General features: G+C 47.3%; 1 protein-coding gene across 1 annotated transcript in view; it reads left to right on the top strand.

Annotated features, from left to right (window-relative positions):
• LOC120393935 (elongator complex protein 1-like) overlaps positions 1-21553 on the top strand; it is a 129803-nt gene that overhangs the window by 63399 nt on the left and 44851 nt on the right. Inside the window, exons 16-21 of the mRNA XM_039518394.1 lie at positions 1717-1820; positions 5715-5768; positions 5874-5979; positions 6934-7046; positions 19264-19337; positions 20518-20596. Coding sequence (XP_039374328.1) covers positions 1717-1820; positions 5715-5768; positions 5874-5979; positions 6934-7046; positions 19264-19337; positions 20518-20596 — 530 coding nt within the window. The remainder of the gene's footprint in view (positions 1-1716; positions 1821-5714; positions 5769-5873; positions 5980-6933; positions 7047-19263; positions 19338-20517; positions 20597-21553) is intronic.

Below are 21553 nucleotides of genomic sequence, written 5' to 3'. Positions count from 1 at the left end.
AGGTAGGGGGGACTTAAAGTGACAGTGCGCTCACTGTCTCTCAAACTTCCCCCCCACACAGGTTTTCACAGCCACATACTCTGCCTCTCACAGTCTCCCAACACAGATTGTCATACACACACAGTCTCACACTCCCCAACACGCACACTCTCTCTCTCACACACACACTGGCGCGCGCGCTCTCTCTCTCTCTCTCTCTCTCTCTCTCTCTTTCTCTCTTATTGTTATTACTGCTTGGTACTTCCTGTCAAAACGCTCGTGGTGAGCCAGAAGTGGCCAGGGGCTGCAGGAGGGCTGTGGGCTCTGGCAAGATGCAGTCCCCATGTGACAGCGCAAAGCCAGCCTTGACGCGCAGGCCAAGCACCAGGCATCACAAGCCACCACAGCAGCACAGAAGTAAGTGTGGCGATACACCATATATCATGCCACCCTTTCTTCTGCGCTGCTGCTGCCAGTGGCCTGGGAATTTGCTAGTTGTAGCAGTTACTCGTGACCTTATCTGATTAAAATATATTTGCAACAGATCTGTACAAAATGTGGCATGTAAGATGTCTATGAAAAGGCTATGATTTGCTGAACATGTTTATGCTATTTGTATGCATGTATCATTTTTGTATTTGAAGTTGAGTATTGGCTCTGTACCTGTATTTCAAATGTTTGCTCCTGGGGTAACGCCCACATGGTAGTTAGCCAGTACATTTTGAAGGGACTAGTCAAAGTAAGTGGCTCATCAAGGGACACTTAAATCACAATGGACCATGGGAGATGCCCATCTACATTGAATGGACTTTCCTGTGGACACTCCATATGAAGTGTAGGTAATGGCCCGGAGGCGATGGGGTGGGGGTGAGAGGAGCCCCAGGAGCCAGGGGTGGTGGTGAGAGGGATGGCGCCAAAATACAAGTTCGCCCAGGGCACCATTTTCACCAAAGCCGGCCCTGCAAACAGTAGTGTTTGGTATTTAACTGATGCATGGCATCGGAAGTCCTTAGATTAGCACAGAGAAATAAAAGTTAAGACATAGTCCATCTGGCTAAGACCGTGCGATCAGCCAGCCAAGCTGCTATGGCCTCCATTCCACATTCGCTCCCTCTCTCTGCCCCTTTCTCAGGCCCAGGTGAGAGCCCTGTGTCTCTTCAAAGGGAGCACTTAACTCCACCATCCGGCACCTTTCCCTTTGTTCTAAAGTTGGGGCCTTGGCTCCCTGCTGAGAGGTGAGGGAAAGTCTCCTTTCTGGTTGTTAGCTAGGTGTGAACGTTCTGGTAGTTGGGGCTTCCCACTGGCTCTTGGATTCTCCATTGATGTGGGTCAGTTTCAGCAGGTTCCAGGCAGTTACTTGATGACCCATTCATTGCACCCCAGATGGCAAGGTGACGTGTACGCCTCATGTCTACTGTTCTTCGCCAAGAGGAGACACAAGCTTTTTACCCCCAGTGGGTAGCAGTGCAAAGTACAGAGGGAAACTGAGGCATACATAGGATTCATATACATATTACTGATAATTACCATTTTGTTACATTTGCTATATGCTGGACTGAAATGGTCTCCAAGCTCAGTTCTGTTTCATATCATGTGCTGCTGCTATTACAACAGAATGTACTTGTATAACATACCTACGTTGTTTTTATGAGGCATGTGTGGCAAAGGGTGTAGGTGTAATGTTTGTTTTATTAGCTGAGTTGGAAAATAGCCTTAATCTTCTCTCTTAATCTTCAGAGGCTCCCACTCCAGCCCTCGAACCGTGGAGGAGCAGCACTGGCTCTGCTGTTCGGTTCCCTTCTCCGTGTGTGCAGACTGCACTGGCCATGATTGGTGGAGAAGTAAGTGAACAGCTGGTGGGTTCAGCGCCTAGTTCTGGAAAATTAGCCCCAGACACCTACCATGTGTTCGTGTGGGCCAGTAGGACTGAGCATCGGGAGGACAAGGTCTAGAAACGTTCCTTAACATTGCTCTCTCCTCATTAGTGCCTGCAGGGTGAGCTGTGTGTGACCAGCGTTGCCACCTACACATGCCTTGCCCAGAGAATGTGTGGTGGTTTATAATGCACAAAATCCAGCATTATTATGGAAAACCCTGCATTAATTTGGAGATGTAAATATAGGGATGTTTAAATGGTAGGTCCCCATGGCAACTGGAGCTCTGCACTGTGTGCACATGCAGTACTTGTCAATATTTTATATGGCATTAAACGCTTAATACAGCTGAACAGTATAGCCAAATTAAGTTGTGGGATCTTGTTACACTTCCTGTAAGCAGTGTAGTTGTGTCAGTCCCTGGATATTAGAGAGACAAGGTGGATGAGGTAATATCTTTTTATTGGACAAACTTTTGTTGGTAAGAGAGAGAAACTTTCAAGCCATAAAGAGCTATTCTTCAGGTCTGGGAAAGGTACTCCGAGGGTCACAGCTAAATGCCAGGTGGAACAGGTTGTTTAACATAAGTAGTTAGCACAAATTCTAAGGGACCATTCAAGGTAGAGTGGCCCGTTAACACCTCTGCAGCCATAGGACAAAAAGGTGGGGGTAGTGGGTTACAGGTTATTGTAATAAACCATCTGTCTCTGTTCAGGCCATGATTTTTAGTGTCTAGCAGAATTATGAATTTAAGCTCCCAGGCTCATCTTTTGAAAGTGGTGTGCAGGTGCCCTGTTAGGATGAGGACTGATAGGTCAGATATAGAGTGATTACTTTGTGAAAAGTGTTCACCCACAGGTGATAGGGTGGTTTTGTCTTTTATTACTTTCCTGTGAGACTTTACTCTATGAGCTAAGAGGTGAAAACATTATCTAAAAGTTTATTCCAGTCTGTCTGGTTTCAGCCACATAGTTGTTACTGGGGCATTTAGTGCACTGGGTGAGGTACACCACATTTTGACTTGTGATAGGCATGTGTAGGGTCTATGGATCTTGAAAGGTGTGTTGTGGGACGTGTTGATCATAGTAACAGTGGAAATATGTCAGCAGGTTTTGCATCTGTTCTGGCAGAGTGTGGTGGTGTTGTGTCTTGGTCTGTGGGGAGCATACTTCCGTTGGTGAGCTTGGAGAGGCTGGGGAGTTGTTTGAAGGCCAGAAGTGGAGGTTCAAGAAAGATTTCTCTCCGGATGGGGTCCCAATTAAGTATGGGTTGTAGTTGTTTGATGATACCCATATGGGTTCCAGCATATGATGGTAGGTGACAATTAAGGGCTGGCAGTCAGAGAAGTTTTTATTTCTGTATTGAAGCAGGTTCTCTCAAGGTATTTGGGTGGCCCATTCCATGATGCAATCTACTTCTCTGGTGGAGTGTCCTTGTTTGGTGAAGGCGATATTAAGGTGTATATTCTGAACTTTCTCCCTGGAGCATATTCTGCAGAATCTAAATGGCTGGCTATAGATAACAGATTTCTTGGTGTGTTGGACTGGATATATGAAGGCATGTGTGTTGATCCAGGGGTTTCTTGCATATTGTTGTCTGTAGGGTTCCATTGTTGAAGCTGATCATGGTATCCAGGAAGCTGGTGCTGGTGTGGGAGTGTACCAAAGAGAGTTTAATGGATGCGGGGTGGTTTTTGAAGTTGTGGTGGAAATGTATGGGAGAGTTTAAGCCATCTGTCCAGTGGATGAAAATATCATGGATGTATCTCAGGTATATCATTGGTTTAGTGATGCATTTATCAAGAAAATCTTCTTCAAGGTGGCCATGAAGAGGATATTGGCATATTGGGGAGCCATCCTAATACCCATGGCTGCTCCCATGGTTTGGACAAAGTGTTTGTTTTTGTGGGTGAGGATGAAATGGATTTGGTTGGGGTGGATATCTGAGGGTTGTCCGTTGTCTTGTAAATATTTGAGGCAGGCAGCTGTGCTGTCATTGTAAGGGATATTAGCATATTGGGAGGTGATATCTGTGGTGTTGAGGATGGTGTTCTGAAGGAGGTTGTTAATATTGCAGAGTTTGTGGAGGAAGTCAGCTGTGTCCTGGAAGAAGCTGGCCCTTTGTGTGGTGAGTGGTTTGAGGATGGTTTCTAGAAGTCCTGACATTCATTCAGTATGAGTGCCGTGGTCAGATATGATGGGACTGACTGGGTTCCTTTGTTTGTGTAGCTTGGGAAGCATGTAGAAGGTCCCTGGTGTGGGTTCATGGAGGATGGGTATGTAAAGCTTCTCTTGGAGTTGTTTGGGGAAGGATTTGATGATATCCTTGAGTTCTAAGGTAAATTTGTGATGTGGGGTGGTCTTTGAGTTCTTTATAGTACTGTAGGTGATGTTGGAGAGGTGTCGGTTTGCCTCATTAAGTTGCACCTGAACCCAACCCAACCCAACCCAAAATACACGAACAAAAGCACCCAGGCAGACCCCTTATATCAGGCTACAGCACTCTTACTGAAGGAATATTGGAACAGAAAGCAATCACTCTATCTGATTTACCAACCCTCATCCTCAAAGGAAATCTGCACAACACTTTCTAAAGACAAGCCTGGGAGCTTAAATTCATTACTTTGCTAGACACTATGAAAATCATGGCCTGAAGAGAGAGCCTGGATTAAAGATTTATTACAGGGGTAGACAATCTATGGCACGCGTGCCGAAGGTGGCACGCGAGCTGATTTTCAGTGGCACTCACACTGCCCAGGTCCTGGCCACAGGTGCGGGGGGGCTCTGCATTTTAATTTAATTTTAAATGAAGCTTCTTAAACATTTTACAAACCTTATTTACCTTACATACAACAATAGTTTAGTTATATATTATAGACTTATAGAAAGAAACCGTCTAAAAACGTTAAAATGTATTACCAGCATGCGAAACGTTAAATTAGAGTGAATAAATGAAGACTCGGCACAGCAGTTCTGAAAGGTTGCCCACCCCTGGTTTATTACAACAATGCACTGACACCACTCTTTTTGTCTTATGACTGCAGAGGTGTTAATGGGTCACTTCACCTTGAATGGTCCCTTAGAACATGTGCTAACTACTGATGCTAAACAATCTCTTCTGCCTTGCATTTAGGTGTGATGTTCAGGGTACCTTTCCCTGACCTGAAGAAGAGCTCTATGTGGCTCAAAAGCTTGTCTCTCTCACCAACTGAAGTTGGTCCAATAAAAAATATTACCTCATCCAACTTGTCTTTCTTACACTTCCTGTCAGGGCTGTCACTAATCATTGCATTAAATCATTATTATGGTTTGGTTTTATTTTTCCAGTTCACTTCCTTTTTAGAAACTGGATGTTAATCACGTATCCAAATCCACACATTGGCCTCTATTATAGTGGGTTCCCAATGTCCTGTTTCCATGCTGACACATGGAGGGCCTTGGGGTGCTTACAAGCTAAGCAAAACAATGCGCACTGCACGGCTGGGTCTGATGGCTTTCAAGCCGTTAGCTCTTGTTGCCCGACCAGAGTTATTCAGAGATGGCAAGTGTGCGGTTCCTTATCAAGGATGCCACCTAGGTCAAGTCTGAAGCTTTCAGTAGAAAGATATTATTGAGTTTTGTTTTTTTTTAAAGCAAGTAAACACTTTTTACATTGAGACCTCGGTGATCAAATAAATTCCTATCCAACTTCCTTCAGTACTTCATTGCTATGTTGAAAATAAGCATGAGGCATTCCAGTCCACTTGGAAATCTGACAGTCTAAAGGTAATGGGCATATAGCAAAGGCCCAACTCAGTTAAAGCAATGATGCCGCTAAACCAGTGCTGTAACATATTGTAATTGTCCATCCTTTTCATTATAGGAGGCCGTCCTGGGTCTGACTGATAGATGCCGTTTTTTCATTAATGATGTGGAGGTACCAAAGCTTGTTTTGATGTGGTTTCACTTGTCTGTGTGTAATTATTAGATTTCATCTGCTGCTGCTTGTGCTCATAGATTTAACTGGATTCACTTTCCACAGGTGGCTTCCAATGTTACCTCATTTGCCAGATATGATGAGTTTCTGTTGGTGACCACCCACTCCCACACCTGCCAGTGTGTCTCTTTGAGGGACACATCATTGAAAGGTAAACGTTCAGATATGGCCTTTGGTATGTAATAGGTCTTACTGTTTGCTTCCTGGGCCCTTTGCCCTCATGATGGAACCTAGACAAGCTCGCTTCCAAGGCCGCATGTCGTGGCCATGGTGCCACTTCTTGATTGTCCAGAGTGGCTGCTCCTGATTGGTGCCAGTGAGTTCCCTATATCCTCTCTTGGCTGTGACTGGGGGGACTCTTCATCCACTTCTGGGAGCTCCCTCCCTCACTTCCCGGCTCTCCCTAGCGCAGGGAGGAGTAGCTTACTCTCCACAAACCGTTGTTGATCTGTGAAACAACAGCAGTGACCAAAGGACACTTGAAATCACTGTGCCTTGGTCTGCAGAGAGAGGGGGAGCAGCTGGGGCAAGACTGGGCATGCAGGCCACCTGCCTGCCTGGCCCCCAGGAGGAGAAGTGGCTGGGGACAGGACTGGCCGTGCAGGCCACCTGCAGGGGAAGCAGTCAGTTGGCGGGAGCCACCTCTTGTCCCCTTTGACAGGCTTTGCCTTCACCTCCCAAAACAAGGCTGAGTGCTCCCGGTGGGGGGCAGGTAGGATGGAAGGGATGCCTGGTGAACCATGTTGGGCAGCATATGACTGGCACCTGGACATGGGAAGCGTGGGGGTGTCATGGAGGGGCAAAAGAATGAGGAGGAATGGCACTGTACATGTTCTGTGCTTCTGGCAGCTGCTTGTGTGTGTGTATCTGCCTGGTGTCTAGACTCAGCTCCTCAGGCAATGACTGTCTCCTCTAGTCTGTGTGTGATGGTGCTTGGCACAATGGGACTGTGAACCTGACTGATGCCCGGGGGCGCTACTAGAACGTCGCTAACAATGGGTGGGTTCCCAGCAGGAACTCAGCTGACACCCTGTGGCTGGACTGGAGAAGTTGCACTGTATGTAGGGACTTATCATACCCTTGCTGAGACCTCTGCCATTCTCAGTTCTGCAGGCAGGCCTCAGCAGCTCCTCTACTCCCAACGAGACACTACGCAAGGTGGAGCGGGGCTCCCGCATCGTCACTGTTGTACCCCAGGACACCAAGCTCATCCTGCAGGTCAGCTCTCATGGTATTGCTGCAGCACCATGTGTTAGCCCACGCTAGAGAAGCCCCACCATAACGCAGCACTCAGCTGTTCGGAGAGAGTAGTAGCTAGCTGAGCTATATATTGTCATGTACTGTGTAACAGCTGCTCTTGCTTTCCAGGCTATGGGATCACCACTCACAAACCTGCTGAACTGTAGATCCTGATCCTACTGGATCCTAATTATTACAGCTCATGCTGCCTCTCTGGGAACCCCTGGCAGGAGAGGGATTTTCAAATAAATAAGTCTTCAGTGGCTGCTCTTGGTGATACTGAAGCATCTCAGTAAATTACAGTCTCAGAGGGTGATCTCTTGGTGCTTATTGTCTGTAGTAAAGGCCCTGCTTCAGGAGGGCTGAACATCCACACTTAGGGCCAGATTGTCACCCATTGAGGATGGTGAATTCCCCCCCTCCTCCTCCCAAACCTCTGCCATTCTGCTGAGCACTCTTGAACTCCAGCCCCATGTAAATGGGAGGTAAATGGCTTCTTGGCTTCATTTGCATGAAAAGGAAACTGTCGTGGTGTGCTTCATGCTCTCACCCTGCCCACCTGCTTTGATACCATCTGTTGTGTGTTTCAAGCGCACTTGCCTCCACCCACTTGCTTTGATACCCTCCATCATGTGTGTTTCAGTATTCTTTGCCCCTGCCCACCTGTTTTGATACTTCAAAAGGGAAGTACACAAAAATTAGAAGGCTAGTTAAACAGAAATTAAAAGGAACAGTCACGAGTGAAATGCCTGCAAACTGCATGGAAACTTTTTTTAAAACACCATAATAGAGGTTCAAACTATATGTATACCCCACATAAAAAAGAGTCGAGGACCAAAAAGCTGCCATGGCTAAACTGGGTAAATGCAGTGGTTAGAGACAAAAAGGCATCTTTCAAAAATTGGAAGTCAAATCCTACTGAGAAAAATAGAAAGGAGCATAAACTCTGGCAAGTCAAGTGTAAAAATATAATTAGGGAGGCCACAAAAGAATTCAAAGAACAAATTGCAAAAGACACAAAAACTAATAGGAATTTTTTTTAAGTACATCAGAAGCAGGAAGCCTGCCAAACAATCCGCTAGGGCCACTGGCTGATAAAGATGCTAAAGGAGCACTCAAGGAAGCCAAAAGACAAAATGAATTCTTTGCATCCATCTTCACTGCAGAAGATGCAAGGAAGAGTCTCAATCTGAGCCATTCTTCTTATGTGTCAAATCTGAGGAACTTTTTCAGATTGAGGTGTCAGTAGAGAAGGTTTTGGAACAAATCGATTAAAAAGTAATATTCACCCAAGAGTTCTGAAGGAACTCAAATATAAAATTGCAGAATTACTAAGTGTGATATGTAACCTATTGCTTAAATCGGCTTCTGTACCAGATGACTGGAGGATAGCTAATGTAACGCTGATTTTTAAAAGACGCTCCAGTGGCAATACTAGCAGTTACAGGACGTTAAGCCTAACTTCGGTATTGGGCAATTGGTTGAAATTATAGTAAAGAATGGAATTATCAGACACATAGATGAACACAGTATGTTGTGTAAGAGTCAAAGCTGCTTTTGCAAAGGGAAATCATGCCTCACCGATGTATTAGAATTCTTTGAGAAGGTTAACAAATGTGGACAAGGGTGATGCAGTGGACATAGTGTACTTGGACTTTCAGAAAGCCTTTGACAAGGTCCTGCACCAAGAGTTCTTAAGTGAAGTAGGCAGGATAAGAGGTACGTTCTTTGAGTGCTGGTCCCACACGGGGGATGCATGCATGCCATGCACCTGAGTCCAGGAATTCTTTCAAGCCGTGTCTGTTGGCCCCCACACATATCTCTTCGTGCTTCTGCCAAGATGTGAGGCACCGTTCAGACCGATGCCTCTCCAGGTCTTTCTTATGGCTGCATGATCGGAGTTGGAATTGTCTGTCCTCTTCTCCCTCAACTATTTGTAGCACCTGTAAAGACAATTGTAAATAGTTTTTATTCTTCCTACCTTACTGGTTAGTTAAAGTTCATAGTATAGTGTGTTTTTTCCTTGGTTGGGGATTCCTTCCTTGAATCTGGGATTATGTCTAGAGACCCAGGTTTCAAGAATTGCATCTCTTGCTCTCGCTCCTTCTCTGTCAGCGATGAACATCAGCACTGCTTCTATTGTCTGGGTGAGACAATATCTCTGTGAAGTGCAGTATTTGTCGCTTGTTCCCACCCAGAACTCTGGCAGTGGATGAGCTCTGCCTACAAGAAATACCTGATGGAGAAGGCTATGAGACCCCTCTCCAATCTGTTCCAGGGAGACCTCCTTTTACATTGGCCCCTCCAAGCACATGCTTGGTAGCAGAGCTTTCAGTGCCTAAGCCCAAAGCTGCTTCCTCTAGGGCTTCCCATGAGAGCAGAGGGCACTCATTGCGGGTAAGGGCAGATCCCTATCAAGGACGGTCCATAAGAGATGCATTCCCTCCCCGAGCCTGTCGAAATCGGGTGAGACTTCGTGTGTGGAATCTAAAGATCTGGATCTGCTGAAAACCCCCAGAGTGGAGGAGAAAGCATGTAAAAATAAAGATCTGCTGATTCTATGATCACCCCAGTATCAAAGCATAAGGAATGACATCTGGTGGGTTCTGTCTATGAGCTGTGTCAGTGCTATGGCGCGGTGCTGGTGCTGCAGAGTTGTTAATGCTGCTAGTGCTGCTATTCTTGGGGCTCTGCTGTTTGCTGCGTTAGGAGAAATGCAGCCTGTGGATTCAGCAGTCCTCAATGTTTTCATAAAGAGACCACAGGCTTGGTTCTGTTTCAAAGGTGCTCATCAAGGTTCATTGTCAGCAAAACACAGTACTAGTGTCCTGACCAACAGGTCACAGGGACACTGACAATGTATGCCCGCGACAAGCTCAGGCTCAGCATAACAGGATGCTGTCCCCTCGGCCAATACAAAGATGCCCCTCCTATGACTTCTTCTTTTATACATTGATACAATTTCTGTATCACACTCCAGATGTTATTAGTTGCCACCCTTATTCTTGTACCTGCTAGTTTGAACAAAACATCCTCTTCCATTATCCTGTCATCCCATCCTTATCATATGAGGAGTCGGTGTGTTCCTGTACCATCTCTTGGGAATGTGTTTACACAGTTACTTGAGAGCTCTGGATGTTCTTGTACCATCCTCTCAGGAATGTGCTTACTTGGTTTTAGCTAATACCTAGTGTGTTGCGATTCTGCTAAGGCCAAGCCTACTCTGGTTCACAGCCTTTGGCCCATACTATTAGTTGCGCTTAGGGGTCCAGCAAGGCCTACACTTATCGTTGATATCATCTAATTTGTCCGAGGACCACTGGGCGTCCAGGGATGCACTGGTTCCATCAGACTTGACTGCTGGAACTCCACTGACACTGGGGCATATGGAGACTTACACAACACTAGAGAATATAGTCCTACCTCATCCTCAGTCTACCTGCTTCTCCAGCCTAGCCCTCTTCAGGGATATTACTACACTAGAGAAGGATGCTACTATGGTGTCTCAGGAGCCATCCCACTTACAGCCCTTCGGCAGGAGTGCTGCAGTACAGATGACCTCGCAATTTTCAGACTCAGCTGAGTTGGAGCTGCTAGCCGCTCCAGTATCTCCAGGGAGACAGTTGAGTCCTGACAGACATTCAAGGAGTCACGCTCAGTATCCCTCTGGATACGGCTTCCCCAGGAACTGCTGGTACTGATTTCCTTGGGTATCCTACAGCTGACTGACCCCTCCTTCTGGCTTCATTGGGGTCCATGGGCAGGCATCCAGGTCCTTCTTAGGGATCCATCAGTATATGTGGAGGAAGACATTGATCAGGACCTGCAGGTCCTCTCCAACTCTGCTGGATGACCACAGGAAGTACCAGGAACTACTGCAAAGAGTTGCCGATGACATCCAGATCCCACTGGAGGAGGTCCAGGACCCTTAACACTGGCTCCCAGATCTCCTGCAACCAGAGGGACCGAGTAAGGTGGCCCGCCCAGTTAATGAGGCCATCCTAGAACCATCCAGAGCTATATGGCATCTTATGCCCCCACACCGAAGACAGCTGACAGAAGATATTTCATCCCCACCAAAGGAGCTGAATTTGTTCTGCCACCTCAGCCCCAACTCACTGGTGGTACAGGAAGCTAAGGAAAGGGCCAGGTTGCACTATCAAAGGGACAAGGGTTCAAAGAGTCTGGACCTCCTGTGGAGAAAGGTCATCCTCTCTGCAGGCCTGCAGTTTTGTATTGCTAACTACTAGGCTCTGTTAGTGAAATATTATTTTAATAACTGTTCATAGAATCATAGAATCTCAGGGTTGGAAGGGACCTCAGGAGGTCATCTAGTCCAACCCCCTGCTCAAAGCAGGACCAACCCCAACTAAATCATCCCAGCCAGGGCTTTGTCAAGCCTGACCTTAAAAACCTCTAAGGAAGGAGATTCCACCACCTCCCTAGGTAACCCATTCCAGTGCTTCACCACCGTCCTAGTGAAAAAGTTTTTCCTAATATCCAACCTAAACCTCCCCCACTGCAACTTGAGACCATTACTCCTTGTTCTGTCATCTGCTACAACTGAGAACAGGCCAGATCCATCTTCTTTGGAACCCCCTTTCAGGTAGCTGAAAGCAGATATCAAATCCCCTCTCATTCTTCTCTTCTGCAAACTAAACAATCCCAGTTCCCTCAGCCTCTCCTCATAAGTCGTGCTCCAGCCCCCTAATCATTTTTGTTGCCCTCCGCTGGACTCTTTCCAATTTTTCCACATCCTTCTTGTTGTGTGGGGCTCAAAACTGGACACAGTACTCCGGATGAGGCCTCACCAGTGTCGAATAGAAGGGAATGATCACGTCCCTCGATCTGCTGGCAGTGCCCCTACTTATACAGCCCAAAATGCCATTAGCTTTCTTGGCAACAAGGAGACACTGCTGACTCATATCCAGCTTCTCGTCCACTGTAACCTCTAGGTCCTTTTCTGCAGAACTGCTGCCCAGCCATTCAGTCCTTAGTCTGTAGCAGTGCATGGGATTCTTCCATCCTAAGTGCAGGACTTGGGACTTAGTGCAAGCTTGCAGACTTTATGGGCAGGCTTCCCATGGAGGACAGAGCCCAATTTAAGACCTTCAAAGAGGAGGGCAAGCTAGTGGCAAAAAACGCTCTCCAGGCCATAGTGGATGCAGTAGACACAGCTTGCAGAACCTCATGAGAAGGGATTCTTGGCTACAATTGTCAGGATTTCCTAGGGAGGTCTAGAACACCTCCAGGGTCTCTGCTCTGAAGAGTCGAATCGTTTTAATGAAAGAACAGACGAGTTCCTGTATTCACTAAAGGACTCGAGATTGACTGGGGATTTAGACTCCAGACCCCAAGAGGAAACACCAGAGACCGTCCTATAGACCATGGTTATCTCCTCCTCGCGCATCTTATTACCAGCACTCAGCTGAGCCTCCACAAAAATCGCAGGGCATTCAGAGGCCTCGCTTCTCAGCCTCCTCTTCTGCCATGACCTCTACCTGTTCCCAGGCACTTGCTAAGGGCCACTTTCAACATACTGGTCAAGACCAACCTGCCACCACTGATGCCACCCACCTCTTCTCCCATCGTTTTTGGGGACCGTCTCATGCTATTTGCTCACAGATGAAGGATGATCACAACAGGCAAGTTGGGTCTTGGAGATTATTCATCAGGGATACTCCATAGTGTTCCTAGGGTGACCAGATACCAAATGTGAAAAATCGGGATGGTGGTGGGGGGTAATAGGAGCCTATATTAAAAAAAAAAGCCCCAAATATCAGGACTGTCCCTATAAAATCGGGACATCTGGTCACCCTAAGTGTTCCCCTCCTTCCCTCCTCTCATGCCCCCTTCCAGTCCCCTTTCAGGGACCACTCTCATGATTCTTCAACAGGCAGCAGAATCCCTCCTACACAGAACATGTCCCACCTCAGTATTATGAGAGGGGGTTCTACTCTCCATATTTCCTAATTCTCAAAAGAGATGGAGGATGGAGACCCATCCTTGACTTTTGGCAACTCAACATCTTTATTCAAAAGTCAAAATTCCACATGATTACATTGGCATCAATAATTCTCTGCCTTCAGAAGGAGATGTGGTTTGCAGTTCTTGACATGAAGGATGGATGCTTCCGCATAGACATTTACTCCTCATACATGAGATTCCTGTGTTTTATGGTAGGCCAGGAACATTTCCAGTTTCAAATCCCCCCCCCCCCCCCTTTTGGACTAGTGACAGCACCCAGAGTATTCACAAAAGTCCTCCCTGTGGTGGCAGCCCAGATGAGACACCAGGGCTACATAGTTTCCCCGTATGTAGACAACTGGCTCCTGGTAGGCCGCTCCCACTAGGTCGTCAGGTTGACAACAGAGTTTCTCATACAGCTCCTTGCTGCCCGAGGTATTTGCATAAACAGAGAGAAGTCCATTTTGTCACCCATAAGGATGATAAACTTTATCTGAGTGACATTGGACTCTGTTTCTGCAAGAGCATTGCTCCCTGCAGACAGATTTCAGATAACGAACATCCTGGTTGCATGCATTACCCACAGAGCAAGAAATACAGTGCAAAGGTGCCTTACACTGTTAAGCCATAGGTCTGCGTGTACCTACGCGATGCTGTTTGCCAGGCTTCATTTGCGATGTTTGCAGGCCTGGGTCCGCTCAATCTACCTACCGGACAAGGACCACATCAGCTGCACGGTGACCATTCCCACCAGAGTGATTGGCACCCTTGCCCGGTGGTTGAACCTGGAAAAGGTGAGGGTGGGCTTTCGCTTCAGTACTCCCACCCCTAGTGCCACTGTTGTGATGGACCCCTCTCTCCTGGGGTAGGGTGCTCACCTGAGCAGCCACATTGCGCAAGGTCCCTGAACCCCACAGGAGGCCAGACTACACATCAACATACTAGAACTGAGAGCAGTCCACCTCACATGCAATCCAATCATATGCTCACTCCATGTCCAGGTGATGTCTGACAATGTCACCACCGTGGTTTACATAAACCAACAGGGCAGAGTGAGAGCTTGTCCCCTCTGCCTGGGTGCAGTCAGACTCTGGAATGAGTGTGTCAGGAACCACATCACCATCCAGGCTGCTTACCTCTCAGGAACCCACAACTCCCTAGCAGACAAACTAAACTGATGGTTTTCGGCAGACTATGGGTACGTCTACACTACGGGACTATTCCGAATTTGCATAAACCGGTTTTGTAAAACAGATTTTATAAAATCGAGTGCGCGCGGCCACACTAAACACATTAAATCGGTGGTGTGCGTCCATGGTCCGAGGCTAGCGTCGATTTCTGGAGCGTTGCACTGTGGGTAGCTATTCCCTAGCTATCCCATAGTTCCCGCAGCCTCCCCCGCCCCTTGGAACTTCCGGGTTGAGATCCCAGTGCCTGATGGGGCAAAAATCATTGTCGCGGGTGGTTCTGGGTAAATGTCGTCAGTCACTCCTTCGTCTGGGAAAGCAACGGCAGACGCCTTTTTTCCCTGGATTGCCCTGGCAGATGCCATAGCATGGCAACCATGGAGCTTGTTTTGCCGTTTGTGACTCTCACCGTATGTGTACTAGATGCCGCTCACAGAGGCGATTCAGCAGCGCTACACAGAAGCATGCTTTTGCTTTTGCATGACAGCAGAGATGGTTACTAGCCATATTGCACCATCCAAACCCTTCCATAAATTGGAACTGAGGATGATCATGGCTACCAGTCCTTTTGTACCATTTGCTGCTAGTGCCCCTGGTCAATCAGCCAGGGGTGCAAAAGCCAAGAGTGGTTGCTAGCCATATTGCACCTTCCATCGTTTTGTACCATTGGCTGCTGTCATAAGAGCACCTGGCCGATCAGCCAGGGGCAAAAGCAAAAATTGGGAATGACTCCCTGAGTCAATCCCTCCTTTTTGGTATCTAAAAATAGAATCTGTGCTGCCTAATATAGGCAAGTGTGCTAGAGAACCACCTGCTCTGTGTCAGAGCCCGCAGAAATTATCTGTATGCTATTCACAGGGGGTGCTCCTGTAACAACCCCACCTGTTGATTCCGTTCTTCCCCCAGCCTTTCTTGGCTACTGTAGCATTGTCCCCCCACTTGTGTGATGAATTAATAAAGAATGCAGGAATAAGACACACTGACTTGTTAGTGAGAAATGAGTGGAAGGCAGCCTCCAGCTGCTATGATAGTCCAGACAGGACATTAAGCAGTGTGTAGGAGAGAAGCCCAGCATCCCACTGCTAGTCCAGGGGCAACTGAATCTTTTCTTTACACATGAAGGGTGGGGGCTGATGGAGCTCAGCCCCCTGTTGCTATGATGAGGATGGTTACCATATTGCACCATCCATCCACCAGAAAAAATTAGGGCCAATAGGCTGATGACGAGGACGGTTACCAGTCCTTTTGTCCCATCAGCTGAAGCTGATCATGAGGATGGATTTCCATCATTTTGCACGATCAGCTTATGCTGATGATGAGGATGGATTTCCATCTTTTTGTACCATCAGCCGCCCATGACGGGGGGGGGGAAGCAAGGATGTTGGTGTTGACTGCTGCACTATCGCGTCTATCTGCAGCATTCAGTAAAGATAGGGTGACATGTAAAAGAGTCAGAGGATTGTTTTACCTTTCGCTTCTGGGGGTGGGTGGGGGGTGGGTGAGTAGATTGCCAAGCTATGCCCTGACCCGCGGGCACTGTGTTTGACCCTAGAAGCATTTGGAGCTCAGCCAAGAATGCAAATAATTTTCAGAGGCTGCAGGAACTGTGGGATAGCTTCAGTCCTCCAGTCCATGAGCGTCCATTTGATTCTTTGGCTTTCCGTTACACTTGTCACGCTGCAGTGCGCTGAGTCCCTGCTATGGCGTCTGTCTGGAGATTTTTAAAAAAGGATTCTGAATTTCATCTTCTGTAACGGAGCGCTGATAGAACGGATTTGCCTGCCCTTACAGCGATCACATCCGCATGGTCCATGCGGAGCTCTTTTTAGTTTGATTTCGGACTGCATCGCCACCCGTGCTGATCGGAGCTCCACGCTGGGCAAACAGGAAATATTCAAAAGTTCGCGGGGCTTTTCCTGTTTACCTGACCACTGCATCCGAGTTCAGATTGCGGTCCAGAGCGGTCAGTGGTGCACTGTGGGATAGCTCCCGGAGGCCAATACCGTCGATCAGCGTCCACACTAACCCTAATCCGATATGTTAATACCGATACTGGCGTTACTCCTCTCGTTAGGGAGGAGTACAGAAACCGGTTTAAAGAGCCATTAAAATCGATATAAGGTGCCTCCTAGTGTGGACGGTTTTGGCGTTAAATCGGTTTTAAGCTCCTAAAACCGATTTAAACGCCTAGTGTAGACCAGGCCTAAGTATAGGAGATCCACAATTCCGTCCTAAGTGAAATAGCCATACAATGGGGTGCATCTCAATGGGACCTCTTTGTGTCCCAAATGAATGGAAAATTTCCACTGTATTGCTCCAGGGTAGTAGTGAGTCATGGTTCCCAGGGTGACGCCCTCCTGCTGTCATGGAAAAATTCTCAGATAGGTTTTTTTGCCTGTTCCCCAGCTTCCACAGGTGATATGGAAGATATGTCAGTGTATGGGGCCAGTGTCATTCTTCTAGCACCCTACTGGCTCAGGCAGTTCTGGTTTCTGGAGCTTCTGCCAATACCTGCCTGCCCCCCAATCAAGATCAGCCGTTTCCTGAATCTCCTGATCCCTGACAAAGGAAGAATCAAGCACCCTAATCCGTGGTCACTCCATCTCATGGCCTGGTGTTGGGATGGGCGTCAGAAATAGAACATTCCTGCTTGGCTCCTCTTCAGGCTATCGTTACCCAAAATAGGAAGGCTGTGACTAGAATTTGCTATGTGGCCAAATGGAGGCATGTCTCAGCCTGGGCACAGCTCAGTCAACATTCTCCAGCCTCTGCAAATATTTCCATCATTTTAGGTTATCGCCTATCCTTGAAGACCTCAGGTCTTGCCATTAGTTCATTAAGTAGTCTTCCTTGCAGCGGTTAGTGCCTGCCTTCCCTCTGGTGGACAGACGTTCTATCTTCACGCATCCAACTACAGTACAATTTATGAAAGGCCTAGTCAGGTCCTTCCCACCGATGATCAAACCTGCACCTCAATGGTACCTTAATTCCATTTTGTCAACACTTACCAAACCAACCTTTGAGCCCTTGGTGACGTGTTCCATGACCCTCCTGTCCATGAAGGTTGCATTTTTAGTGGCTATCGCTTCGGCCAGAAGGGTCAGCGAGTTCAGAGCCATCACAGCAGACCCTTTGTATACAGTTTTTCCACGAGGAAAAGGTTTCCCTTCATCTACATCCCATGTTTCTACCCAAGATTGTTTCTGAATTCCACATCAAAGTATTCATTTACTTGTATTTTTTCCAAAATCCCACACTTCTGCTGAAAACAAGAGACTTCACTCTTGATGTCTGGCATGTCCTGATACTCCATCTGCAGCAAACCAAACCAACGAGAAAGTCGCCAAGTCTTTTTATCCCCATGGCAGAGAGATTGTGTGAGCAAGCCATATTCTCCCAAAGGATTTCTAAGTGGGTTTGAGGATTCATCCTAGAGTGCTACAGGTTAGAACACATCCCTCCCCCGAAGGGTGTGTCAGCTCACTCCACGAGAGCCCAGGCCACCTTCACAGCATCTCCATATGACATCCTGTTACAAGACCTTTTCAGGGCAACCACCTGGAGATCTAGCCACATGTTCGTTACATGTTATGCTTTAGTTCATGCCTCAGCTGCAAATGCAGCTGTGGGATCAGCAGTATTGCAAGCATCTTTGCTGATGGCTTCTTTGCACCACCTACAGTCAGAGCACTGCTTGCCAATCGCCCATGTGTGGAATACACATAGGGACCAGCACTCGAAGTAGTAGTGGTTACTAACTGAAAGTTGTTCGAAGTGTGTGGTCCCTATCGGTATTCCACTACCTGTCCTCTGTCCCTTCTGCTCTGGATCCTGTTGTATTTATGGTAAGAGGAGGAACTGAAGAGGTGTCGTCCTGCACCCTCTGGCTCTCTGTCAGGAGCACGAGGAGCTCTACTGCACATGTGTGAGCCAACGGACACTGCTTGAAAGAATTTCCAGGCTCGGACTCATGTACCCACATGTGGAATACAGACAGGATACTGGGCTAGAGGGACCATTGGTCTGACCCAGTATGGCTGTTCTTATGATGCTTTGTCCCAAAGGCTTCTGTTAGTGTCCAGTAAGAGGAACGCTAAAGACCAGACTGGCAGCAATGGGAATGAGCTGCAGGAACCCAGGGCCTGAGAAAGTTGCTCCCTGAAGCGGTTCCTGGCTTGATTAGAATGTGTCGCATTTCCCCCTTAAATCTCGTCTCAGTTTTATGGAAAAGCCATGCAGCTGTGGAGCGTGCGTCAGATATATGATAAAGCCTTCTGTAAAGTTGAGGGAACCTGCTTGCTCAAATGCCTGTGCAGCTTGCCCTTCCTGGGGCTTGGTTTCATTGCCAGTAGGAGAACAAAGGTAGCCCAGGCCTTCTCCCAGGCTGGGCTGCTGGAGGATTCCTGTCTCAGACCCTGCTCAGCCCACGCCTAGATCTTCTCATTACAGGCTCACTCCCAGCTCCTGTCTGTCTGAGCAGAGTAAGGAGCTGCCTGCCCCAGAGAGTTGGCAGAGCCTGCTCCAGCCTTTGCCAACAGTAGTAGTGTGGGGTGTTCCAGGAAAACACTGTCTGCCTGTTGCAGTCCTGTTGTTAGTGTAGATAGCACTTTACGTTGTAAACATTGAACCCTTCAGAGATTGGACTCCCTCCTGGCCATTGATACGGTCTGCTTCCTGCATTTCTCTGCTTGCACTGAGTCTTCTCTTGGGATTCAACCTCCTTTTGGGGTTGCTTTTCTTCTGGGGAGTCTCTTGCACTAGCACAACACTGTGATGTTTGGCTCCATCACATTCCTTCTCCCTCTGCAGCCATTGTGGGGAGGGGGATGTCTTACTGAACTGTAAAGACATTGAAACCATCTCTTACATTGAGTAAAACTGTTTCTTCAAAGTGAAGGTCCTGCCTCCCCTTCACGGCAGTCAAACTGAAGCCCCCGTTTTCTCAGTGGGGGTGAGGGGGAGTTGGGGATTGCTGACCAGGATTTGAGGTGCAGAGCTCTTAGCATACTTAGAAGAAATTATTGTTGGGATTCATTTTTTAGATGCCAAGAGGGAACTTGGAGACTGTTCACCACCGAGCCCTCGTTCTGGCCCAGATTCGGAAGTGGCTGGACAGGTGAGTGTCACTAATATGTACAGCCTGCGTCCCCCCGGCTCTTGTGGGGTGAGCAGCTGGAGAAGGGTCGCACTGTCCTGGTGGGATATTGACTGGGGCCTGCAGAATGAGGGCATGAAGCTAGAGGGAAAGGGGGACTGCTTCGGGAGCGTTCACGGAGGGTTCTGACTTAGCAAGTGGAAACAAACCAGTTCTGGCAGTTGGGCACTCCAGGTAACTGCCACCTGCAAGCAGAGCCATCTCAACATTTCTCTTATTTATGTACAGCTTGTGCTACGTGCTTTAGTCCCTGCCGCAAGGAGCTTGTTAATCTAAAGGACAGACATGGAGGTTAGGGGACAGGAACAACCATAGGCAAATTACGTGTATGTCATCTGTGTTCACTGAGCAGCACTGCAGAACAAGCTGGGAGAAATGCCATCTGTTCCCCCCCCAAATTATAACTCATCCTCAAAGACAAGACTATCTCATGGAATAAAACCTTGCAAAATGTTACTGTTCTAATGGAATAGAAAAGCGCCTGAGACTAGAGCTGAATGGATAGTTGTTTTTTTCAGCCATTGAACCAAAAAATTGGGGCAGAGGGGGAATGATTTTGGGTTAAACCTGGAACTGAAATTTTTCACTTTTTCCTCTCCAAAATGAAATGATTTAATTTTTTTGTTATGCTTTTGGGTGTGTTTTACTTTTTAAAATGTTTTAACAACTCCTGGCCAAATTTCGAAGTGAAATATAGTTTTGAGAAGTTTCACTTCAAGAATATCAATGAACTGTTTGGACTTTTTCTAATTTTTTTCATTTAGGTGTCTGAAACTGCTGGATTTGTGAAAATATTTTTTTCATCTGAAAAATGAATTTTTGGGTAAATAAACTATTCATGGAAAAAAAATCTGCCCAGCTCTATCCGTGACCAATACACTGTTATCTTTAAACCCAAATGTAACTCTCTTCAAAACAGCCCCACACCTGATTAAATGCTACCCCAGTGTGATGTCTGGCTGGGCCAGGACAGGAACTGGGCATGGGCACAGCCAGCTTTCTTTGCAGAGGGAAGGCAGTGAAAATTAAGCCATAGAGGTTTATTTATAGTCTGGCAACTGTTCCCCTCCCTCCCTGTGTATGTTAGATTGTAGTGCACACTCCTCTCTAAAAACCTGCTGAATTTGACCCATTCCAACAGGCTCATGTTTAAAGAAGCATTTGAATGTATGAGGAAGCTGAGAATCAACCTCAACCTTCTTTATGATCACAATCCCAAGGCAAGTTTGAGTCGCGCTTGTACCCCCCCTTGCATGTTTTTCTGCTTCCCAGGGAGTGTGGGATTTGCCAGAGGATGTTGTGAAGGCCAAGACTGTAACAAGGTTAAAAAAAGAACTAGATAAGTTCATGGAGGATAGGTCCATCAATGGCTACGATAGGTCCATCAAAAGCAGTGGATGTGTTATTTCTTGACTTTAGCAAACCTTTGATACGGTCTCCACAGTATTCTTGCCAGCAAGTTAAAGAAGTATGGGCTGGATGAATGGACTATAAGGTGGATAGAAAGCTGGCTAGATCGTCGGGCTCAATGGGTAGTGATCAACGGCTCCATGTCTAGTTGGCAGCCGGTATCAAGCGGAGTGCCCCAGGGGTCAGTCCTGTGACTGGTTTTGTTCAATATGTTCATTAATGATCTGGAGGATGGCTTGGACTGTACTCTCAGCAAGTTTGCAGATGACACTAAACTGGGAGGAGTGGTTGATAAGCTGGAGGGTAGGGATAGGATACAGAGGGACCTAGACAAATTAGAGGATTGGGCTAAAAGATACCTAATGAGGTTCAACAAGGACAAGTGCAGAGTCCTGCACTTAGGATGAAAGAATCCCATGCACTGCTACACACTAGGGACCTAATGGCTAGGCAGCAGTTCTGCAGAAAAGGACCTAGGGGTTACAGTGGACGAGAAGTTGGTTATGAGTCGACAGTGTGCCCTTGTTGCCAAGAAGGCTAATGGCATTTTGGGCTGTATAAGTAGGGGCATTGCCAGCAGATCGAGGGACATGATCATTCCCTTCTATTCGACTCTGGTGAGGCCTCATCTGGAGTACTGTGTCCAGTTTTGGGCCCCACACTACAAGAAGGATGTGGAAAAATTGGAAAGAGTCCAGCGGAGGGCAACAAAAATAATTAGGGGGCTGGAGCATATGACTTATGAGGAGAGGCTGAGGGAACTGGGA

Source organism: Mauremys reevesii, unplaced genomic scaffold (genome assembly GCF_016161935.1).
Source record: "Mauremys reevesii isolate NIE-2019 unplaced genomic scaffold, ASM1616193v1 Contig39, whole genome shotgun sequence".
NCBI lineage: Eukaryota > Metazoa > Chordata > Testudines > Geoemydidae > Mauremys > Mauremys reevesii.
This window is presented reverse-complemented; position numbering and strand designations above follow the sequence as displayed.